A 25,925-nucleotide genomic window follows, 5' to 3' on the forward strand; every position below is an offset into this window, starting at 1 on the left:
CCACAGCTGAACTTCCTGAACACAGAGGTATTGATTGGCCTATTGATTTTCCTAAACGCGCTCTCATTGTAGAAAGTAGAAATCCAATTAAAAGTTGAACTTGAAATTGAAACAGTTAATCCAATCAAGACGATGAAATGTATCGATTTTACCCTCAAAATCAATAAGGTACACGCTGCGCAAGCGTGGGCTCGGCCCTCAACGTTTTCCTTTCCCCTAACTGCTCCAACAGACTCCATTTCTCTATGTGTGGAGGTGATAATAAAACTTTCATAGCCCAGACTATTTACTACTGACTTTATTGATATAAAGATTACCATCAGTACAGTGCATATAAGAAGCAGTGGATGTTTTACCCCTTTTGTTGATTTTACAAATTAACCACGGTCAATATAATTGGGCTTTTATGAAAAAAAAAACCCTCTTTAATGTCAAAGTGAAAACAAATTTCTAAAAAGTAATGCCAATTAGAAAAGTCATTCACAATTAATGGAATGGGGATCACCCGAGTGCAGTGAATGTTTCTCAAGTGATTGTTGTATAAAGACAAATGTATCTGAAAGGTCCAGGCACTGGTTAATCAGTATTCCTGTCTACCATTACACCATGAGGACAAAAGAACACTCCAAGCAACTGAGAGAAAAGGTTATTGAAAAGTACAAATCAGGGGATGGATACAGAAAAAAATTCCAAGGCACTGAACATCTCCTGGAGTTCAGTTAAATCCATCTTCAAGAAATGGACGGACTATGGATGTGTAAATCTGCTTAGATCAGGCCATCCTCACAAACTGAATGACCGTGCAAGAAGAAGAATCTCCCATAAATTTATGGGAGAGTGGCAAAGATGAAACCAGTATTGATGAGAACTCATTAAATCTGGACTAGAGTTCACCAAAAGGCATGAGGGAGACTTCATGGTCAAGTGCCTGGGTTCTTCACCAGTCAAAGCTTCATGGGAGAGTGGCAAGGAAAAGGTCAATGTTAAAGAAAGCTCATACTGAACCTTAAGTAGAGTTTGCCAAAAGGCATGTGGGAGACTCCATCGTCAAATGAGGAAAGGTCTTCGGTCTGATGAGATCAAAATGGTGCTTTTTGGCCATCAGACAAGATGGCAAACATCGCACATCACACACACATCACCCCCACTGTGAAGCACAGTGGTGGTAGCATCATGCTGTGGGGATGCTTCATGGCAGCAGGTCCTCGAATGCTTAAATGAATGTGGCAAAATACAGGAAAATCCTGGAGGACAATCTTATTCACCCTGCAAGAGAACTACAGCTACAAAGAAGATTTATGCTCCAGCAAGACAATGTCCCAAAGCATACAGGGAAAGCTACACAGAAATGGTTTAAACACAACAAGGTGAATCTTTTTTTTTAACCTTACATATTTTTGCTTAACTGACATTACTTTGTAGAAATCTGCTTTCACTTTGACATTTGATGATCTTTTTTATTTCATGATCTAGAAAACAAAATAAAAGTCTCATCATGATAACATGATATGCTACACTTTCATTGCCCACCCAAAGACTCAGTTATGTTCTCTTTACACATGGAAGTAGAGCCATGAGAGGCCAGTTTAGCCCTGTTGGTTGAGCAGGTGCCCATATTCAGATGCCAGAGTCCTTATCACACTGGTCACAGTGCCAATTTCTGTGTTTCCCCACTCTCTCTCCCCTTATTTCCTGTCATTCTTCAGCTCTCCTGTCATAATAAAGGCAAAATGCCCCCAAAAATTAGATAAAAAAATGATAGATATGGGCATTTTAAACAACACAACTGTCACTGCCCACATGTTTGCACATCTTTGATGTCTGTTGCATTAAAAATCTAGAGGCTGGGGTGCAGATGGCCTTGCATATAGGTAGTGCCCCATATCCACAGTTCAAGTCTGGCCTGTGGCTCCTCTCCTGCATGTCTCACCCCCACTCTCTTTCTCTGTCCACTACCCTCCTCTCTAAATAAAGGCATAAACAGGGGTTTCTCAATAAGCTACTTTTAAACATGACATTTTAATTAAGGGTTAGCACGTAAAACCTACTTGTCAAAAGCTCTACAAGCCACAAAAACAACACGATACAGCCTTGTTAATCAGATTCCCTCTGAGTTTTCTTTTGATGATGTAACCCAAAGTGTTCAATGAGACCGTAAATCTATTTCTTTCATCCCTCACTGTTACATTTATTTGCCTTTTCTCCACCGTGAGCTGACATTTGCCTGCATGATGACAGCTGAGTGTCTTATTGTTCTTTGTGTATGAGCACTAATTAAACAGGCCAGCTCCTAATTAGGCTCCTCATTAGTGCTTTATTAGAGTCAGGTGTGCTGAAAAGGTCAACAGTGAGCAGGTACTTATTAAAGCAGCTGTATGACAAACAAACAGCATGTTGTGTTTCCTGCAAGTGCCTCATTAGGGAGGCTTAATTGTACATAAATTCCCTCATATTTCAACTGTTTTGTCTATTTGCCCAGAATTTTCAGGTTTATTGTGACATGTAACGGTGGTAGCGCTAATATTTACTGTCTATTAACCTCTGACTCCTACAGGTCAGAGACATTATAGCTGAATGTTTGTCTTTGTCTCCCAGTTATTTTTCCACTATTTTCATTATTTGTTGTAACTAATGCTAAGTAACAGTTGCTAAGTCCACCCACGATCCCTGTGGGGAAATCCAGCTGCCATCGAGCGGCCTCAGAGAGGAGGATTGGAATGTGGCAGGAGAGAAAAGGTCCTTTCAACCAGCATTTGGATAACATTTACATGGACACGCCAAATGTCTTAATTCATGGATCAAAACACAGTAGGTTCAAGTTGAGCTCTGACACTGAAGGGAAAGTCAGAGCAATAGGTCCTTTGATGACCGCCTGATCTACATGACTTGCTCAGTGAATCATAGATTAGACCATGTTTGAACCGGAGCAATCATTTAAATTGACATTTCAGTCTCATTATTTTGACATTTTGACTTTAGACCCAGTGCAATAGAGCCATGTAAAGCTGTTTCAGTTTTCCAGTAGAAACTCCCAAAGCTAGCAGGTTTTTCGAGTCCAAAAACAGGGTTGATGAGGTTCAAGCTGAGTGACAGGTTCAATTCAAATGTCATGACTGACTCACAATCATCCTGCAATCACCATGACTTAGTAGTACAAACAAGCTATGTCCCATTTCAGGCGAATACTTCCTTCTGAGGGTATAATCTGTGAAGAGATTTAAACACAGTTTACATCACAGTGCTGCTGTGCAGACTGATAAATGTGTCCTGCCTTCCAAAGAAGGATACAGTGCTGATTATTCCCTCCATTGGATGTTTCACTCTTTAATTGATTTTAATCAATAAATCATAGTCAATATAATTGGCTATTTTATTGCAAAAATAAAAAGCAAAAAAACTTTTAAATGTCAAAGTAAAATCAGATTTCTACATTGTAGTATGAATCAAATAAAAATATGTAATGTAAAATAAGTAACTGCATAAATATTCACCCCCTTCAATTCAGTATTTAGTAGATGCACCTTTGGCTGCAATCACAGCACTGAGTCTGTGTGGATAGGTCTCAGTCAGGCTTGCACATCTAGACTATGCAGTTTTACTCTGTCAGGTTGCAAGGGAACTGGTATGAACAGCCCTTTTCAAGTCCAGCCACAAATTCTCTACCAGATTGAGGTCTGGGCTTTGACTCAGCCACTCCAGAATATTCACCCTGTTGTCTTTAAACCATTTCTGTGTAGCTTTCCCTGCAGTTCATTGTCTTAATGGAGAATAAATCTTCGCCTAAGCAATAGTACTCTGAATAAAATTGCCCTCAAGGATTTCCCTGTGTTTGGCCGTATTCATTTTACCCTCTACCTTTACAAGCCTTCCAGAGCTGGCTGCTGAGAAGCATCCCCGCAGCATGATGCTGCCACCACTGTGCTTCACGGTGGGGATGGTGCATTAGTGTTTGGTGTCCAAGAAACATAACATCTTGTCTGATGGCCAAAAAGCACCATTTGGTCTAATCAGGCAAAAGAACATTTTTCCACTTGACCATGGAGTCTCATGGGTTTATGAGTACAGCCTGATCTAGGCAGATTGTGCTATATTTCTTCTATTTCTTGATGATGGATTTCACTGAACTTGTTCAGCTGAATTTTTTCATATCCATCCCCTGACTTACACTTTTCAATAACCTTTTTTCTTGGTTGTTTGGAGTGTTCTTTTACCTTAATGGTGTAATGGTAGCCAGGAATACTGATTAACCAGTGACTGGACCTTCCAAACTATTACCTGGACTTCTATTGGATTTGGTCGGTCACTTTAAATGGGGAAAAAATATATATGCTGTCACATATTTTACATAACATATTTTTGTTTAATTGGTACCAACTTTCTATAAATCTCTTTTGACTTTGACATTGAAGAAGGTTTTTTTTGTCACAAAAGGCTTAATTATATTGGCCATGACTGATTTATAAAATCAACAAAAAAGTAAAACATCCCAGGGGTGAATACTTTTTATAGGCACTGTACATAATGCACATATCATACATATCAAAGGGCTATTACACAGTAGTTCAATGAGTTTTCAAACAACCGAGTATAAAAATTTTAAATGTTGGTATTGGGTTTCTACTATCCCCAGCATCTTCCAATGTAATTTTTACTTTCTATGGGGGAATGAAGCCACAGGTTGCTTTGAGCACAATAGCCTCCAGATATACATGTGCAAACATAACCACAAGGCCACCAGTGTCCAATATCATTTCTGTTTTTAACATTAGTAATGTCAAAGATGAAGTCTAGTTAATAGTGCTAGCTTGTTCTGCTGCTTCTACTGAGGATGTTAAGCAAAAGGGGCAGCGCTGAGAAACAAATTGGTAAGGGTGGAGAAAACAGGTGATGTAAATGAGGAATCCTTTATAGACAGGCTGTCCCATTTTAGATTAATCGGACAAGCCCTTCCTTGTCTGGGTTATTCATGGATGCCATCCCTAAATCGAGACACAGTAAAAGACTGTATAATAAGATGGATGATATAAAAGCCCTGAAAAAGTGAAGCCCAAACACTTGGTGCTCCCCCTCCTGAATTGCAACAGCATTGGTCATAAGCTCCGCCTCCTCCATGTTAACAGATGGGACATAGGTGAAACTTTAAAACCTAAATACACATCAAACACATTTTCTCAAAAACGGTGTCCGTCTTTATAGTTAGTACTAAAGGACTTATTCATGCCCAAGTTTTAATTTTTCTTCAAAATTTAGTTCTGATGAGTTATTTGATGCTTTTAAGAAAAATGTCAAAATTCATGATGACAAGCCTGTTGACAAGTCTTACAGCACTCTGTGTCAGAGGCAAAACAGGAAGGGAAAATTTGAAGGACTTTTTCTAAATATGATTGTCTTCTTCAAGCCAACCTAAGGGCTATTTTGAATTTTATCAGTGAATTAAATATGGAGATTATGTTAGCAGAAGGGGCAGGACGTCAAAACCACATAGAGTCTGCTGAGCAACAGTGGCTCCAAATTAAATCACCAGCACAATATGTACACCCACATTTATTGCAATGGAAATTTTTGGCTTCACCTTTGCACAACAGCAGGTGGCGTGACAATGCCCATCTTTATATATATGCAGAAAACAATTCAGTAAATGTGTGTGCTGAAAATGTGTTTTTGAAGGTTATATTTTAATTTTTCAAAACATAAATTCCAACCTTTAGAGCTTAAAATTAGAATTTGTATATATTTCTTGAAACCACATTTGCGTCTTGCTTTTTTGTGAATCATTATCATGCCACTTGTAGAGCTCCTGTAACAGAGGGGAAGAAAGGGAGGGGTGGGGGTTATTGTGTATGTGTGTGTGTGTGGGGGGGGGATAACAGGGTCATGGCTCGTGTAATTACCACAGTCAAGTTCAAGTCACTGGTCAAGATGTTGCTGATTTTTTTCTTTCCCATAATGCAGCATTGGCCTACATGTGGCACAGCATGCCCCCTCTGATGCCCTGGCTGTGATTATGTGTCTTATCTTCCTGTCGAAGCACAGAGATGGCTGGGAAACTTACAGAGAGGTCCATTAAATGGCAGCTTTGTTATGATGTGTCGGCAAGGACGTGGTGGATGGTAAGTGGAGTTTTATTTGACTTCTCTCTTTGAAAGAACTTCCTCAAGAACATCACTGACAAGAAAATGTTACTCCAGAAAGACTTTTTTTTTTCTTCTAATGTGTTTCTTTTAAAGTTGCATTTGAAAACTTATGGCATTGTTTAAAAAATACAAGCCTAGTCTTCAAGTGCAGCAATTTCTGGCCCTTTCAAAAAACTTATTTCCTTAGAATTAAACCATCATTTTTTGTTCCCTAGTGAAGCTGTCTTTATATTTCGTGTGTTGAGGGTGAGGCTCCTTGACCACAGCACTTAACTTTCTTTGTCATATTCTCAGGTTAGCCTCTTATGTTTTCAAGAGCCTTTTTAAAAAGGCATTTTCAACATTTTTTTGAGAAATATTCGTGAAAACGTCTTGGCACTGACACTCATTTCTTTTTGAATTATTGTTTTCCTCAAGGCCATGAGTTTTAACTGATCACTGAACTGCTTTAAAGCCCATTTTTCTTCAATGTGACAGCTAAGATTGAAAAATTTCAATTGTGCAGAGTGATCAAAGCAGGTTTTTAGGTTGATAATGTTATTTGAATAACTTAAGGAAGAATTTATCCTCTTTGGAGAGTAAGAGTGCTCCTTGAGTGCACCTCTCTGTGCACGCTCTGCAGTGTTAATTTGATATTGTCAGACAAAGAGCCCTTGTCCAGCCCGCGCTTTTCCCATGCAGAAGAAGCAACGCAGGCTGACATTTGTCTCTGAATATTTATACACTCGCCTGACTACAGACGAGCTTTTATTGTGCCGTCACCGGGGTTTAAGTTGAAGTTTGTTTGTCTGTGTCAGTGCAGATGAATGAGGGATGAACTTTTGTGCTCAGGGCTTGCTGCTGGTGTTGGCTAGTGTCTCAACTTCTGATTTTTTTTACGCTTTTCTATGACAGAACAGGCATGAAAACAACACGCAAATTAACCAAAAAGAGTCAAAAAGTGACACATTTTTATACTTTTATGGCTGATGCTTTGTGATGTCAAATCTCTTCTAATATCTAAATTCAAGCAAGAAATTTACCTTCCTCAAGCTCTGAACATTTTTCAGGACAACCTGTGCTTTAAATATATGTGTGCTGCAGCAATATCACCTGACTTTTTGAGAGGTGATGGGACAATAAAAACAAAAGAAAAAAATACAGAAATTAAAACTCACAGATTTGTATGTATTAAACACAGTAAACAATAATGACTAAGGCTATTTTGCACAAATGTATTCTCCTATCTCTAGGAGACCAAAAACTGATCAAAAAAATCATTTTGTGATTTAAACAATTTTTTTTTCAAAATATTTTATCCCTGTGTAACCTGACAGTGGAACTTGGCTTCTTTTGAATCATTATTCAAAGCAGTTTCTTTCTGCAGAGCCAAATCAAAGGCTCTCTATCTCTATTATAAACCTCTCAGGCTGTCTCGTACAATTTCCAAGTGTTAGAGCATGCGCAGTTTGACAAAGCATGACGTGATGACAGAACAGTTTGCTATTGGCTGTCACAGCTTGTCAGTATGCATTATGATGGCTGATGCTAAAGCTAGCGACAGGAACAATTGCAAAAATTAATTTATAGAATGGATAAAAGACGTTCAAATCGGAATTACTCAAGTGGATTTAACCTCTGAAGACCTCAGAAAGTGACCCAAGGACCAGGTTTGTTAAAAGACGTTCTGTAAGAGCTACGAAGGCATGGATAGTGTGTCATTCTAACGGCACAACAGAGCCTAAGTGGCTGCAGTTTATGCTTCAAAGTTATTTAACGTGTTTCTTCTTGTCGTATATGACAACCCCGGACTCAGAGAGCCGATTCGTAACTTTTGTGGCAGCTAGTTCGATATCCGAATTTAGCTGGTGTTCTATGGATTGCTGCTCCCTATCGAAATCTGCTGCATGTTTTCCTCATGCGCAGAAAGGCTCATCTCTTTACAGTATTATGATATCTTTACTGTTATTGTTGTTATCACAAGGCTAAGCATTTAATAAGAGGAAGGTGAGCTTAATTTGGAGCTTAGTCTTCGAAACTCCATTCATTAAATCTTACTCACAGTAGCGTACCTTAAAGGACAAATAGCCCCATCAAATATTGAAATTACCTTTCTACTCACCTCACTGGCATTGCAGTATGGGGGTTGTCATATTTTCATACATTTTTAATTCTTAGTAGTATCTCAGAGGTAGTGTTCGTGCTGCGGTAGCCTTTTTTTTTCGACAAGGCAGTACCAGCTAACCCCACACTCTTGTCAGCTTTACTGTTCAGCTGTGATGTAGATGGGTTTTTATTTTCTTTAAGCTTATTATATTATCAAGCATATCTTAACCCACATTGGCGTAGATCTTTTACAGTAATAATCTACAGGTGAGGTGTATCAAAGTGGCAAACTCATCCTTACCTTTGTCTGTTTGTTGTCCACAGTAGAAAAGCTTGCACACCTCTGCTTTAATGTTGTTAATGCTTTGTTAGTACTATTTTTGCATTATTTCTATGTATCATGTAATTTTAAACTTGATTAGAGCATGGAGCCCAAAATACAGGGGGTCTGGCTGCCTCTGACGGCCACTCTCACAGACCTGTTCATCGAAGACGCCATCTCTTTCAGAATGGGAATACTTGCTAAAACTTTCGAAATAAAGTTGGATAAAACTTTCACTAGGATAAGGGTCAAGGTAGTAGTTAGGATACCAAAAGTCAAAAACTTGACCTGCAGAACCCGATTTTGAAATGTTTGCTGAAGCAGAGTAAACAGTCTGCTGACAGGAAAAATGCTCATCTACCATGAAAGCAGCATGGAAGACGCAGCTACACGCTGAGTCTAATTTAGATAACAAAGCTAATTAGCTAACATAGCTAGAGCTAAGGTCAAATAGCAGCTACTCAAGTGAGGCTATGCTTCTTTGCTGCCACGTTAGCTTTAGTTACATTTGCAAGAGTTTTAGCTTCAGCTTAGCTTAGCTTGGCTCGTGTAGTAACGGTAATTACGTAGCTAGTGTAGCAATGTTAGCACTAGCTAAAGCTGAGGCAGCTAGAACTAATGAAGCCACCATTCATGTAACTACTTTTTAAACGTGTCTCTATGTAATTTAATCCCAGATTAGGCCTCTGATGTTCATTTAATTCTATTTATGAAATGTTGTTAAGTCTGTAAAGTTCATTTCATGAAGGTAAATGCCAGACTTTGTTTATGAATAAAGCTGAATTTGTAACGGCTAATTATGGGACTTCATCCTGAAAGAGACGGAGTCTCAGATGAATGGTCTGTGAAAGTGGCTGTCAGAGATGTATGGTCTGCAGACAGACTGTCTTTTAGACAATTCCTTCCTGACCCTACCCAAGCCTGTAAAAATTCTCTCCACGTTCCCTCCCTCACTTTTCCCTCACTGTATTATTTCACTGTGTGCCCATAGAGTGAAGTAAGCTGGCCACATTTTAACAGCTTTTCTCCCTCAGTAAGTCAAAAACATACATACAAAGAAAAAAAGTGATGTCATGTTTTGTTACGAAACCTCTTGGAGTGTGTTTTTTATTGAAAATACTACAATATTAAAAAAATATATCCAGCAGAGCCGGGCAGCCCAACTTTTTTGCAGTGGATCTGCACCAAGGGAAGCTTTTCTGAAGTTATAACAAGAGGAAAAAGAAAACAACTCCACCGTACCAGGGCTGAAGGCCCCCCATTCTTAAACTTAAAAATTCATTAAAAAAAAAAAGAGGCTATGTGTGTCTTTATGACTGAATGCAGGGACTTCAAGAGCATTAAATCGAAACTAATTATATGATTCAGTAGCTGGCCTGCTGTGTTGTCATGAAAAGTCCCTTGCAGCTTTTATGACAGAAACACAGGAAATGTTGTAACTGTTAAGAAGTGAGATTGGTAAAGCTTGTTTCAAAGTGAAGTACCAACAGTAACTCAACTGATTTAACAAACTAATCCTCATGGGTGGATTGATTGTGTGCATTTTGCAACTACAGTACACAAGGTCATCATTGCACTGGAAGATGTAAATACAACATAAAATGCAGAGAATCATCAAAATTGTATTTTGCACTTCACCATAGTATTTATATGAAAGTGACATAATGTCACAGACATAAACATCAGTCATGGCATTATGATAACTTCTGCAATCTCATGCATCCCAGTACAACAGCTGTAGCACAGATTCTGCTTTATGAAGCTCTACATGTTTAGTTTTGTGTCCCGTTGTCACATGTAATGATTCTCCTTTGTATTTAGCAGTAAAATTGTAATGTTTGGTAGAGGTTTCAGGAGCAATATATATCAAGCTGATCCTAGTTTTTGCCCTCTTATGTATGCTAATAAACACTAGATTACAACCAGATAACAGGGACTCCACAGTAAAAGCACTAGTATACTGCCACCTACTGTTAAAAATAGCACAGGTGGAGTGCACTGGCTTCCTCTCAGTGTTTTATCAAGGATAATGCTGCTTAGAATTTTGCACCTTGATAAAAGAAGTATGAACTGAAGGAAATCTTAAATTTTATTTTCTTCAAATTGCACATTAAACACGTCTTTTTTAATTTTTTGTGCAAAAAAAATGTATTGTGACTAAAGCTGATAGAAGAGAAGCAGAGACATCAGCAGCAGTGACAAACAAAGAAAGACATATTAACTAAACCAATGATTTCCCCTCTTTTTGTTGTACAGAAGGTACCAATGTGTGAAGCAGTGGGAGAAAATTGAATAAAGAAATGGAAATGTAACAAAACAATGGATAAAAGTCGATGCATATTTTGATGTTGCACCAGGTGATGAGGGAGGCACAGGACAGCAGCATATTTAACATTAGAGAAAGTTAACCTGAGTAAATACAAAATGCTTTTTGATCATTTCATTTATTAAAGGGGGAAAAAGCCATCCAAACCTACCTGGACATGCTGGTGTTTTCTGGTTGTGTGTTCTGGATCATTGTCCTGCTGCATAACCCAAGTGCACTTGAGCTTTAGGTCAGAAACTGATGGACACACATTCTCCTTCAGGAGCTTTCTGGTAGAGAGCAGAATGCATGGTTCCATCAATTCCAGCAAGCCGTCCAGGTCCTGAAGCAGCAAAGCAGCCCCAGACCATCACACTATCACCACTGTGTTTGACTGCTGGTATGATGGTCTTTAATGAAATTTACAACAGATGCAACAGGATGCATACCTTTCAAAACTTTTGTCTAGAGCTGGGCGATATGGCCTAAAATTGATATCCCAATATATTTTTGCTATATCCTGATACGGGATATATATTGCGATATTTTGAAATGTCCTCTAAGCAGCTGTATAATGTTAATTCAGCCCCAAATGACACCAGTTTGGTGATTAAAATAGACTGTTCTATTTGAGTTTTAATAAAATTGTACACAGAAAGGGTAAAAATCAATATTAAGTCAAATTTAGCAATTTTATTTTGAAAAGGACTCAATTCAGTCTTTTACTAGTAAATCAAAAATACATAAATAATTAAATGCTCAGTCTTTTATAGTGTGTGGAAAGTCCTGAAATGTTTTCTATGTTATGTTTACTATTGCTGATTATAAAATGATTATTTTCCTCATTAAGGGTGAAGCAAACCTACACAGAACTCACCAATCCTGCGTGCAGCCGATGGCTAATACCCTGCAGTCTAGTCCACCATTCAGGCTCACAGACAAGTTCATAACACAGGAGCGTCTTTAGACCTTTTTCAAGAAACTGTCCTGTGTGATCATGGGGAAATAAAGCTCGTTTGGAGGCAGGAACATTTTTACTCCATATTGTCTATGTTTTTAACTGAGATAAGACTCCGTAGTTGTGAGGAAGTTAATCACATTTGTCCACTGCTGGGCTGTCTTCTCTCTGACATGTATGACTTTTCAGCAAAATGTTTGCGCCCAGGCAAATCACATATTCTGAGTGTCTTCATGAGATTTTTAAAATCCTGGCTTTTTAACGACACTGGGCTCATGCCTTTAGCGACATGTTATGTTACTGCTGCCGTTATCTCTGCGTCATGAATACCGCTTGAGTTCGACCTCTTCCTTTTCAAAGCTGAACGACTGCTGGATGACAGACCCAATGACATGCCACAGCTGCCCTAAATTATCAGCATTGGTAATTACCAAAATCAATTTTTATGTTTCTGCAATGGTTAATACACCAGTATGTAGAAGCTCTTTAACCCAAATGATATTTTTAATGCTAAAATATAATTATTATTGTTATCCATGAATTTTCAAATTTACTGATTTACAAAAAAAACTGAAAAAATTGTAAAGCACATTAATTTTTCTTGATTAATATGTCAAATTATAGTTATTTACTATCATTCCTGAACAGAAAAAATAGTTTTAGTGGTTGAATGTTATGCTTGAATAATTTCTGACTTCTCAGAGAAGCCCAGTGTGCCGGCTCAAATTTGGGTATAAAAAGGTGAATTCAGTTTGAAATTCCTCATTGCTGTTCAAAATGGTAAAACGTGGAGAGCTCACTGAAAATGAAAGAGTCTGCATTAAAGCACTTCATGATGCAGCTGTGGCATAAACCTTACTTTGGGTAGTGGTCTAATAAATCTGTTAAGCACCGTATCGCCCAGCCCTACTTTAGTCCCTTTAGTCTATAAAACATTTCCCCTAGACTTCGGATCATCAAGGTGTTTTTTGGCAGATGAGCCCTTTGTGGACTTTTTGATCAGCAGTGTTTTGGCGTTGGAACTCTCCAATGGATGCCATTTTTGCCTGGTCTCTTTCTTAATGTTTAATCATAAACACTGACCTTACCTGAGTCAAGTGAGGCCTGCAGGTCTTTAAATGTTGTTCTGAGTTCTTTTGTGACCTCCTGGACACTTTCTTGGAGTAATTTGGGGAAAGTTCAAGTTTTCTCCATTTGTGGATAATGGCTCTTAATGTGGTTGGCTGGAGTCTCAAAGCCTTAGAAATGGCTTTGTAACCCTTTCCAGGCAGATAGATGTCAAAGACTTTGTTTCTCATCTGCTCTTAAATTGCTTTAGATTATCACATGATGTGTAGGTTTTTGAGACAAATATGAAAACAACAACAACAAAACAACAGAAATCAGGAAGGGGCAAATTTCTTGACATAATTAGGCATTTTAACTGTCCTTAAGGGATATGTTTATTTCAATTTTGGTATCTTTTTTTAATGTTTTATTATTTATGTCAGTGCTTTTATGCCTTTATTCAGATAGGCTGGTGGAAATGGGTAAAGAGACTGGGGAGTGACATGTGGGGAAAGAAGCCACAAGCTTGATTTAATCCCTGGCTTCCTGCTTCAAGGAGAACAGCCTCTGTACATGGGGCTCCTTCTGCCCTTGCTGCTCTTTGAGCAACCAATAGCACCTTTTAAAATCAGACCCTCGTGTTTTACACGGACTCATTTTTAATTCTCCAGTGGGTCCACAACACGCAACTAGCAGTTGCAATTTTGCCCACAGGGGGGCGGTAGATCCTAGTCCATAAAGGCATGATACAGTGCTGGATAAATAGAGAGAGCAGAATTTGGTCTCAGGGTAAAAAGATAAGGATCTAGCTTTTTATGGACTCTTCATTAAAAGAAGTTTACCAGTGCCCCGAATTAAATCTAAAGTTTTTGAAAAGTATGAGGCAGTAGAAGAGACTTTATCTAGTGTGCTTGAAATTTTAATCCAAAGGGTTCATAAAGCAGAGGCATCACAGACGGAAGGACACGTCCTATTCAGCTCAGACAGAGCCACAGCATCGCTTCAGTTGTATCAGATAGAACCTGGCCCCGGATCAATCATTGATCAGCAATTTATAACTAATCCTGCAACAACTGAGCGCTCTCAGATTAATTATCTTTCTGAGGTGAATCGTAACAGCTCACATGGGTGTGTGTGGAGTACACACTAGGCCCTTAAGACAACACTGAATACTGTGTTAATGCCATGATAACAGTGCTGAGTGAGCAATAAAACCTTTTGGCACTCAACCCATTCAAATCCTTCAATCACACTGTCAAGGTGTAACGCTGTAATTATGCTGGCATACAGTGAAGTACATCCATTGAATGATTCATCAAGGTAACACTTTAAACAGTCTGTTAAGTAACTCAGATGCATACTACACTGGCCTTTTATTCACCCCTGCTATTGTTTTCAGTTTACTACTTATTACATTAGAATACTTTTATATTACAATTTAAACAATATTTAAAAGTACATGTATCAGTACTTTCAATGCTATCAAGGTAGCCTGAATTTGAAATAATGTATTTTAAAAAGGGTTTATGGTATTCAATATAAAAAAGATACCATGTTTATTTAACTATGTGTAGGTTAATGAGAAATAAAAATTATGTCGATAATAGAAATGATCATTTCTAACAACTGCATGTTGTAAAACAGTAATTACAGCAGTCTAGTAATTTCCATCATCAGTCATTGACCGCATCGCTTTACAGGCCGGCTGTCCTGCAGCGGCTCTGTCAAACCCCCGAACAGCACGTCAGAGGAGCGGAAGTGAGGGGCCCTGGGTCGAGAGTCCCGGGGCCAGCGTTTCTGGCCAATGAGAAGCAGGAATGCACACTATTACAGAACTAAGCTCTGTCATGCTACAGAAAAGCAGCTGAACGAGCAACCGGAAATATGAGATGTGGCTATCAAAATAAGAGGTTGATTTTGACAAGTTTCAGGTTAAAAAACTGTTTTATGGTGTCAAAGAGGGATGATGTAACATCACCTACAGCATCAAACCCATTTTGTATGGGCTGTGTTCAGACCAATTTACTCAATTTAATCACCTGGCTGAATAATTTATTAATTTAATTCTTTATTTGTCTTGTTTTGAGGGCTTTTATGGCTTCGTTTGAGTCGGGACAGTGGACAGAGATGGGAATTTAGGGCATTTTAGGGGGAGAGAGTGGAAATGATGTTTCAGGCTGTCTGCTTCAAGGACACAAGTCTCCGTACATGAGGCACAAAGACAAAACCGATAGGCCACCACAGCCCAGTGTTTGTACTATTAGTAATCCATGGACAGAACAATCAAGTTGCCTCCATGTAAAAGTCCTCCTGGCGCGTCCAACTGGAAGGAGACCCCTGGCCTAGGAACACCTCGGTAACCCCCAGGAGCTGGAAATGTTGCTGGGGAGAGAGATGTCTGGATGGACAGAACATGGGTAGCCTGCTGCCTCCATGACCTGGCCCTAGATGTGTAATTAGATGGATGGAGAATAGAACAGTGAAATTTGGTTTGACATTAACAGTTTAATAATTCAGTTATTATTCAACAGTTAAATTATAAATCTATAGTTCAGTAACTCGTTTAATAGAAATATTCTGGGAATATTTCATGGCTTTTTCATGGTTGTTTGCTTTACCTACAGAAACACCCTTTTATAACAGTTTATTCTAAGTAATTTTGAGGAAATTTGTGTCAGTCTTCCATCAGTTACGTATTAATCTGGCAGGGCCTTTTAATGGATGTTTTGCAATGATTTTACACCTAAAAAAAGCTAACAAACCTGAGTAAAATTATTCTGGTGCCGTCTCTATGAAATAATGTTTTATATAGAAAAGTTTCACCGGAAGTTGTCTCGTTCGAATTGCACCGGACTTGACGGTTACTGCTGCGAGCCGGAGGGTGGCAGTCAGTCAGACAGTGAAAGTGAAGGCGGAGACCAACCCAGTGCCGAAAACTCAGCCTCTTCTGGATCACGTTCAACTTCACTGAACAACCCTAAAACCGATCCAAAAAAGTAAGACTTGAAGAGGAAGGAAGACAAGAAAAAAAAGAGAAAAAACGCGAGGTGCTCCAAACTTCTGTTCAACGCTATCTGCAAAGAATTGTCTTCCGGTGTTGACTTTTTTTTTTGTTGCGAGCACTGCAAGAGAAAACCCTCCAAAGCACAAAGTTGAGAAATGTGAAGCTACCGGCTTGTGTATTTCAACCAGGCTCCAGGATTCCCTATTAATCCATGCAGTACAGTGCAATGGTACGTGAAGCGGGTTATTATTCATCCTTTCAAATGTTGTGATACTGTGATAGCATTTTTTTTGTACTTCTGTGCTGTCCTCTCGAGAAATGTGGAGAGGTGGGTTAACTTAACACGGACCACAACACCGGCACGGTCGGGCCAAAATTGTACGAAAGTTGGCACAGGTTCTCCGGCAGCCTATGTTAACTTCCCATTCCCCTAAATTTGGCAAATGAACTCTATGTGGACTGTTGACAGCTCTGTGGGGCACATAAACACACATTCACTCACCGCAGCATAAAGAAAACTTCTAGTGCTTTCTGCAGTAGTGCTATTATGCTAGTGTATACATCTAGCTTAGTTATGAACGCTTATAATCCTGTAAAATAAAGAAAGGCTACTTCATGTATTCATGTAGAGGGGAGTGATTCAGCCCACTTTATTAAATTAGAAGATAGAGATAAAATTCACTACTTAAACTTACGTCGAAGTGCTAAAGTTTTAGGCTAGTTTTATGCGACTTTTGGGCTAATTCAACCGTTGGCAATCAACTTGATTAATTGAAATCAGCTGGGGGACTTTAAAGAGCACACATATTAAAATATACCCCATATATTATATTTATATCATTGTTTTTCGACGATTATTATTGCAGTTGTGTAAAGGCTCATATTTGTGCCACAGTGCGACTGAAAAGTCATTAAAAACACGAAAATACGAGTCTAACGTTTGTTAAATTATGTTAACTGTCAGAGCGCGTGCAGCTGACACTGAGCTCGCGGGGGTAAAGGGTGCCAAATTCTCCTTTTCCGTGTTTGATTTTGCCCCGGGCTTTGGTTCAAAGTTCCCCAAAGCTAATAAAAATACCTGATTGAGAGGGAAAATGAATAATATGCTGTGCTTTCAGATAGCCGAAGAGGAGAAGAAGGTGTTGGATTGTTGATAGGGGCAGTGAGTGAGTGGAGGAGGAGGAGGAGTGTGACTGTGTAATTACGTGGGTGAAAAAAAAAAAAAAAAAAAGAAAAAGTTGGGTCTCATTTGCTGGAATCGCGCAGGGACGAAGGTGCGCCGGTCGATTTCATATCAACTTTGGTGAAAGCAGGGGTGAACATCACACACACCCGGCGCCCTCTGAAGCTTCCCACAATGCTTTTATGAACAAGATATCACAGCACCGAGACGCGCAGAGAGCCCATGTTGTAGAGGAGCACGCAGCAGCAGCAGCAGCCCCGTTCGCACCGGCTCCACGAGTACAATCTGCTAGACGTGCATGTCAACTTAGAAAACAAAATCTGCTTATTATTACCTTTCTCTGCGGAGACGACAATCCCTGGATCGCAGAAATTCATGGATGTTCTTGGATAATCTCTCGCTGTTTTACGCGGATTGCTGCTCCACGGTCTTGCATGGTGCACATCGGTCCAGGAATGGCGCGATAAAGTGATCAGAGGAATCGGTCCAAGTACACTCACTCTCTTTGTAGCCGTTTCGTCATGTATTCTCCGATTTGTCTTACTCAGGTATTTGTGTCTTTTTTTTTACATTTTCATTTAAATGCTTTGATTTGCATATTTTGCATTAAATTGCTACAATATTGCATGGGGACTTGGAAGTTGTGTGCGTGCACCAGGATTGTGCAGTTGCAGCTTTACTTTGAAAATGCTGTCATGACAATTATGAAGATAAAATAACCTCAGAGCTTTCCAGAAAAATAAGATGCACTGGTGTATATTTAAAGATCTTATATTTATACGAAAAAGCATAAAGATGGTTTATTTTTGCGCTTGCAGGTACTAAAAAGTCGCACAAGTGCCCTTTTTTTAAGCGTTCTTTTCGTGCGTAAAGTTATGCGTAAAGACGATTTTTAAGATAGCACATCAAGACTGTCATGGTCGGTGCAGGTATGCGCATTTTCTCCTAGCTTTTATTAAGTTAATGCGTCCTCCTGCAACCTCAAACACACTTCCCAGCCTTGCTTGATGTGTGTTTGTATTTTTTCCACGTGTGTGTTTTTTATATAAAGCAAAACCCCTATACCTTGTGGTTAAAAGTTGGAAGAAGATAAAGCCACTTTCACTGTAAAAAGATCAAACGCATGATAAGGTTGATTCAGTGGTTGGACAGAGTGGCTGACTGTTTTGGCTGACTCAGTTTTACTGTTTATATTTTACTTGGCATAAGTAAGTGATTGACTGAGATGTGGTTTAGTTTGTACTTAAGAGGATTGTGCTTTTATGGCCCCAGCTGAAGTGCACAGCATAGGCCCTGGCCAAGTCATTTATCTTTACAGCTTTTGGCTTTAGCCTACCTGCAAAAATTAACAGAATATTTAAAGTGTTTTTTTTTTTCAAACAGGAAACCTGAGGTGAACAGATTTTGGAGACAGTCGCTGCTGAGCAAAGATACTAACATTTACTGCTTACACTGTCAGTTTAATTGGCTTCATTTGTGATGTTTAGATGAGCTCTAAATTAATATTTTCTCCCTCTTAAAAAGAATACAGATAGCTTTAATATTCATAAATATAACTGGTTTAAAATCTGCAGGCTGTAGAGAATAAAAAGTTAGTTCATGCTGTATAATGAATGATTTTATTTTGACATAAGTTTTCTTCTAGAGCTGAGCTTTATTGGCCTGAAAGCACAGACCAGAGATGTGGCTTCTCAGCGGCAGGCATAGATAGGGGAGTGGATTTCTGTGGTTTCCTACAGCCCGCCTGCCCCGCTGCCTACGAAAAGCACAATATGTGGTTTAACTCCTCAGAAGCCCGCTCAAAAAGGGGGGGCTGCTCATACTTATTAAATGTGACATTTTTAAGACTTAAAACAAAAGACAAGTTAATGTTTCCATTAGTCACTCGCTGCTGCTGTAATTCTTGATGTCTCTTAAATCATCCACACTGCTCTGTGCATTCCTTCACCTACAGAGAATAAGCGTGAAGGGATTTATTATATTTGCCTGTAGGCCCTGAAAGTGCTGAGTTGCCATAGAAATTTTAGTATTTAGATTTTTAGGTAAGGAATTAGAAATTCTGTTAAATTCAGAATAGGAAAAGTTTTATTTTTCGATTATATATTCCATACATTTTAAGTTTAAAAATGATGTTCTGCTAAAATGTGCAACAAAATTTCAGTGAAATCTAAGAAAAATATTCCAGAAATTATTAATCAGATTTCTGATCATTTTCACAAATGCGCTTTGACTTACATTTTTTCCATTTTAAGAAGAGATGGGAATTTTCAAAAAAGTTGTTCACGGTTTTGACATCAGTGACTAACCTTAGGTTTTTGGAATGAAGCTGGACGAGTTAACCTCCACATTTGACAATAATTTGGCATGAGCTTTGAATTGAGTCCTTACTCAACCTTTACAAATACCTTTCATTCAGTTGTTCTGTTTAATAAGCAGTCATTCTGCTCTGCTTGTATTTTTAATACATTTTGAACATCACGGCCTGTATTGGTAGCATTTTCTGCATGCTTGTGAAACAAAAATCCCCCTGACCTCCTTTTTTCTGACCCAGCTCTGAAGTTCATCCATTTATCCTCCGTCTATTGTGAATATGGGATGTATTAACATTGGAATGTGGACAGTTTGATAAGAGAAATGTAACTGTGAGGGACACATGCTCCCTGTAGCAGCAGCAGCACAGGAATCCCGCTCAGAGCAGAGAGCAGAGACGCGAGTGCTTTCAGTCTCTGAGCTTAATGTTATTGTAGTGCTGGAAGTTGATATAAACAGTGGAATGTCCTTGTCATACCTGCAGTATGCCCAGATACAGCATGGATGGTAAAACCAGTGGCAATGTGGGGCGAAACTTCTTGAATTTCAACTGTTGAAACTTCCAATTGGATGTTGTGTGTCTGATTCTGTGGAATTGTTTATTTGTGGTCTGAATTCCCTTCTGCCTCAGATTAGTAGCTGACTAAACCCATATTTCTTCTACTGTGTGATGACATGGCTTATGCTTCAATTCTCAATCCTGTCCTTTTCTCTCTTTTCCTCTCTTCTGTGCCCCTCGGACGCTCCAGGATGAATTTCATCCCTTCATTGAGGCACTTCTTCCTCACGTCCGTGCCATCGCCTACACATGGTTCAATCTCCAGGCCAGAAAACGCAAGTACTTCAAGAAGCACGAGAAGCGGATGTCCAAGGACGAGGAGCGCGCGGTGAAGGACGAGCTTCTGAGCGAGAAACCTGAGGTGAAGCAGAAATGGGCATCCAGGCTGCTGGCCAAGCTGCGTAAGGACATTCGGCAGGAGTACCGGGAGGACTTTGTCCTCAGCGTGACGGGGAAGAAGCATCCGTGCTGCGTGCTCTCCAACCCGGACCAGAAGGGCAAGATCCGCCGGATCGACTGTTTGCGGCAGGCTGACAAAGTCTGGCGTCTGGACCTGGTGATGGTCATCCTCTTCAAAGGCATCCCTCTGGAAAGTACAGACGGCGAACGCCTCGTCAAATCTCCACATTGCGCCAACCCAGCACTTTGTGTCCAGCCTCACCACATTACAGTATCAGTCAAGGAGCTGGACTTGTTTCTAGCATACTATGTCCAGGACCAAGGTAGGTTCTAGCTCATACTGAGTGTTTTTCTTTCACTGTGTGTGTGAGCTAACCCATGTGAGTGAATGATGGCTTGGCAAAGTCAAGGATCACATGTGTAATTTTTTGGCAGACTGAAATCACCACTACATTCGCCAGAGAAACATAAGAAAATTCAGTTTGGGTTCAACGAAAAAGAAAGGAAAATGAGGACCCAACATAAAAAATACAACATTTTGCTCTGCTTCAGTCCAGCAATGTTCAGATGTTATTCACGCTCTCAAATTTGAAAGGGGCATGTTCTTTCTTGTACACATTCAACACCTCAGACTTGTACAATAGCACTCATTGTGCATCTCTTATTTCTCTGGATATTTAGGAGGGATTTTGTGGAAAGTAACAGACTAGTAACATTTAAAATATATAGGAGCAAATTTCTTACCCTTTGTAGTGACGCATGAGTCCTGTAAAGCCCTTATTTCACAGTTATGATATTTATTAACAGCATATTTTTAAACTCCTGTCCTTCATTAAATAAGAATAAATTATATTCTTAATTTACATGGTATCTTGCAGATTAAATAAAAGAATACCATTTTTGAACTGTGACATTTTTTAAAAATATATCCACCGTTAAAAAGTTAAACTTAAGGAAGTGGGGAAAGAAATGTAACTTCTTAAGTTGGTTATAATTTTTAGACACCATAAATATTTTTATTACTGCTGCTTGTGAGATATTGTCTCTGTTATAAATCATGGGAGATTTTTGATTCTTTTTATGCTGTAAAAGAACCGTTTTTCTCTTTTTCCTTCCCCAAAAAGCTGGTTTCCTTTGTTAATGCAGTTGTGTGATCATTGCGGTGTCGGTTGTGACAAATATTTTAAGTAGATTTTAACAGGCACATTTTTAAAAGTTATTAACCAGTTTTATTTATTATTTAGGTCAGAATACAACTAAATAATGTGGTACATCTTTAAACACTGGCATTATTTGAGAATGTTGTAATCATGTTGAGGGTGAACAAATAAAACCAAAACGTATCACTGGAAGCTCTTTGTAAAATATCAGCTTAGTAATTTGTAATCAGTTTTCTTTACTGTAAATTGACAGAAACAAATTCAATTTTTTTACCCATTTTGAAAACAGAAATATTATTTTAAAATCAAGGAAAACTGTAATTGAGGATTGAAATAGATGCACATGTCTGCAGAAACTATTACTCAAACTGATGAAAATGTACTAATCATTGCTGCTTCATCTTCTTTTATAGATATATATGATTTTATTATTCATTATTTGCAGTAGAATTATGCATGTAAAAACTCCTGAGTTACATTTTTTTGTTTTGAACAAAATAAGGCAGTGATAGCTGTAAAAGTGAAATCCATCTACATCTCTCTCAGTTTGATCCTCCCCCCTCTCTCTGTTGAACCCACAGGACTCCCCTCCATACTATCCCCTGTTTAAACTCCGCAGTATTAAATTATTGCAGCAACAGTGAAATTAACCACCAATACTTTGCTAGAGAGGGAGAACTGGTGCTATAGCTAGCTCATTATCATCAAACCTTGAGCGCCATTTTGTGTTTGATAAGTGCCAGGGAAAGCAGAAGGCACAGCACACAGACAATAATGGTTGCCACTGGCACCGGGGTTGGCATCAGACCCTCTTTTGTGTCTTTTGTAGGATGCCACCGCTTCTCTAGTTTGCATCTGCTTTATTTTTAACTGTTCAGCACCAACTCAAGAACGGGTCTTAAATACTGCTTTTATCATGGTGTTAAAGTTTGAGTTTTTATATGAAGATTAGATGTCATTGTACCAGCTTTTATGTAAGGAGAATGTGTGGTACAAGAGCTTTTTTTGCAAGAACAATAATTGTTTTAATTATTTTTTCTTTTGTTGGAAGATTTCAGTTCAAATCGCAGCGTGGATCTGAGCGATTATTCACCGTTGTCCTCAAATTTCAGCGAGTTGAAACTTTGGCAGCTCCAAAATGGCATTCTTTTACCAGGATCACAGAGACGACCATGCTTTTTCCCCCTTTTTTTCCAGGCTTAAGCGTCTTCTTGTCTTCTTCAAGTTACCAAGCAGTGCCCGCTTCCAGACAATGCAGCCATATTGTGGTAGCGTGTGGTGCGCCGCCATTTTGTTTTGCTCGGTGCCAGGGAGGCAGGCAAATCACCAGTAATGGTTGTTAGAGGTTTGGAGGTTGGCATCAAACCCTCTTTGTCTGCTTGCAGCATGCCTTTGATTCGTTGGTTGGCATCCGCAATGCAGTGGGCACGTTGGAAAGTTTTTTGACAGTGGCAGAATGGAAGCCGCTGCCTTTGTTCTGCTGCAACTGCACGAAACAAACAAACATACAATCAAACACAAAGAAACTAGCCAACACCTCCCTCTGACACTGAATCTGATTTTGTGCAAACTGCTTAAAAAAAAGGATCGAACTGATACAAACATGTTCTCCTTGTCCTGTTACCTGGCAGGGGCTCGATCTGCTGCACTGTGTAACCGGATGACATAAAACATGATGATGCCATTTTTTTGGTTTGGTATTTTCTGTGGCAAAAATCAATCAGTTCAGAGAGTATTTGTTGACGATTGTGGTGCGTTCCTGCCTGAGAAAGGTCGGTGGGTTGGCAGCAAGTGTGCGGGGTGAATTTAGAGAGGGCACTCAGCCCCCTTGTTCTGGGGCACAGACGCGTTTAGCCAGGCAGGGCTGTAGCACCCATGTGCATGCCCAGATGAATGCCCGCTGGGAAGTAGGCTGGGGGCTGGGAGTGGGGGTTGTGGCATCCATTGTGCCAACTGGCAGGCCGTGCTCAATACAAGGCCCCGGCTTCTCACACACACACCCGCTGTTGTTTTACTCCAATGCCCTGTTTTATCGTTATCTGACTAAACAAGAAGTGCATCTTTATTTTTGTTTCTTCAATCCATTGCCTCTCCCCTACTGAATCCATATTTTGCATATCCAGTTTGACAGCTTGATGGAATAGTTGTAACAAGGCATGCAGAAAATAGTCCTGTTAGGACATGTTGGAGTACTTTAGGCCTCGTTTCTATTTGGTTTTGTTAAGCTGCTCATTACTATTGTGTTTGATGAAAGGTCTTGGCGCTTCTTATGCCTTAAATGTGTCTTGTACATAAATCCACATTTAGTAGAGGGTTAGAAAGAAAATTTAAGATGTATTTGATTATGTTATACGTTGAATTCTGGGAAAATATCTGATGACTCTTTGGAAATTTTGTGGAATTCTTTTGTACATTTTTGAAACTTTTCCAACTGAAATAATTTATTTCGAGTAAGGTAGCCAGTTTTAAAATAAAACAATATGTAGTTTCATTGATCCACAGAATCAAAAAAGTACTTGTGATTTAATAAAACCTCTGATCTTCAGTCTTAAGAGAGCATGCCTACAAATTTCTGCAAATGTGCTGGAGTTTGCTTTCAATTTTTGGTGTTAAAAATAGGAAATTTTTCATTCTAGGGAGTCCAGTACTTTAATTTGGTGGCAGGTTCTTTAAACAAGTATCTGATTTTTATTATTTTTAAATGTTTGATATCTGCTATTCCAACAGCCTTAGCTGGATTGGTGCAGAAATGAGAAGTTACTACAAGATGCTTTCCTCTTAACCAATGACAGAAAAGAATTTCTGAGGCCATCCAATTGGGAAACTAAAGATGCCAAGGTCAAGCCGCTTTGTCATTATTCTGGTGCTGGAAGTTGACGCAACCATAAAACATCATTACCTTGACTTCCCTCCCAACTATTTTCCACACTGTCATGATAGCTTGTTCAAATGGATGGATTAGCTTTGAATGCACACTGCCATGTTAATGGAGACCTTGTTTTACGAGCCCCTGACTTAACCTCTGCCCCGGGGTCCTGACCCTTACTAAGGGATGTGGCAGGGTGTCTTCTGAAGTTTAATTGAGCAAAACAGATCAGTGAAAACATGTCATTTGCACGGCCTGAGGCACGTGGAGGAGGAAGACTTTTTGCCTGGGGGGGTTTTTGGTCAGGCGAGGAGGCGGTAGAGCTGATCGTAAGCCCCCCTCGTTGACCTCTTCAATAGGGGTCAAACTGCGGCGGTTGTGGGATCACTGGTGGTCTTTTGGCAACTGCTTGTCTCCACTCCCCCACTACTACTTCTGGTCTGGCTGGTGGTCCCTTGGTTCACTGGTCTAAGTGAGGGGGAGTAGGTACCACTCACTCCCCCTTTCAAATCCCTCCATCTCTGGTCCCTGTCTTCAAGACCATCCACTGCCTGCTCGCCATGCTGCGTTCAGTAGCTGTTTGCATCTTGTTTTACGCCTGGCTGCCTCCAAGGCTTTGGTCAGGCGGCCAGTGCGGAGGCCTGACCTTCTGGGTCACAGTGGAGGTCTGTGACTAAGCACAACATCCATCCCTCCCTCCTCGTCATCCCCTTATCCTCCTCTGCCATCAGGAATCACCCCTGCGGCACACTGCCTGGCCAAATGACTCTCTCACCCCTTCTCCCTCTCCCAGTTTCTTTTCTTTTCCTCGCTCGCCCTGGCTTTGCCTCAAGCCCGAGACTCCAACCATGACAGCTGTCCCAGGCCCAGGCACTTGGCCAGAGAAGGGGTGGCTGGGGTTGATGCCAGAAGTGTGAAACAAAAGTAGTTGCAAGCAGACAGCGTTCAGGACATCTCTGCTTGTCTTCCTTTTTTGGTTTAATCAGATACACATTCACATGTACAAGCTCCTTTTCCTGCAGAAATGATTTGGACCCTGGAAAGGTTTCTTTTGGAAGTAGAGCAGGATTTTATTTTTGGACATGAATTTTAACAGCGACCAAAATCAGTAAGATCGTAAAATACAAATCCTGGGAAAAACCCTAACCGTTGACTCCAAAGCCATATAGAAAAACTCTTCAGATTGAACCACACAACCCTGTGCTTAGCTTCCATTCTGGCTTCCTTATTAGTATGCAATAGAGCCTGCGGTGTCTGGCTACCTCTCTCTCAGAGCCATAACCTATCGAACACATTCTCTCAATCTAATCCACTTAGAACTCCCTCCCAGCTTCACCGCTTGCCTTATTGATTTCCGCTTCCCACTAAATGTCTTCCCGATCCTTTTTCTCTTAACCCCGGAGCTATTTATGTTTTGCAGTGTTCTTTCAGGCTTCTTGCTTTCTTTGGTTTCTTGCTTTTCTTTTTTTTTTTTCTTGTACCCCTTCTTACTTCTTACGTTCTCTCTCCCTTAATTTTATCTCTCCCTATCCAGGATCTTTGCTTGTTGGAGATCTCCATCTGACTTGCCTCTGCCTTCTTTTCCCCTCTTGG

At 39.7% G+C, this 25,925-nt stretch overlaps 1 protein-coding gene across 3 annotated transcripts in view; it reads left to right on the top strand.

Annotated features, from left to right (window-relative positions):
- Positions 1 to 15,768: 15,768 nt before the first annotated feature.
- The window catches only part of LOC121504231 (nuclear factor 1 B-type-like), a 74,670-nt gene continuing 64,513 nt past the window's right edge, over positions 15,769 to 25,925 (top strand). For 2 of the 3 annotated variants that reach the window (XM_041778918.1, XM_041778920.1), the window contains exons 1-2: positions 17,109 to 17,586; positions 20,098 to 20,629. In XM_041778918.1, coding sequence (XP_041634852.1) covers positions 17,560 to 17,586; positions 20,098 to 20,629 — 559 coding nt within the window. In that variant the 5' untranslated portion in view covers positions 17,109 to 17,559. Of the gene's footprint in view, positions 16,085 to 17,108; positions 17,587 to 20,097; positions 20,630 to 25,925 lie in introns of those variants that run through there. The other variant, XM_041778919.1, reaches the window with a different exon arrangement.

The sequence above is a fragment of the Cheilinus undulatus genome, linkage group 22 (assembly GCF_018320785.1).
Source record: "Cheilinus undulatus linkage group 22, ASM1832078v1, whole genome shotgun sequence".
NCBI lineage: Eukaryota > Metazoa > Chordata > Actinopteri > Labriformes > Labridae > Cheilinus > Cheilinus undulatus.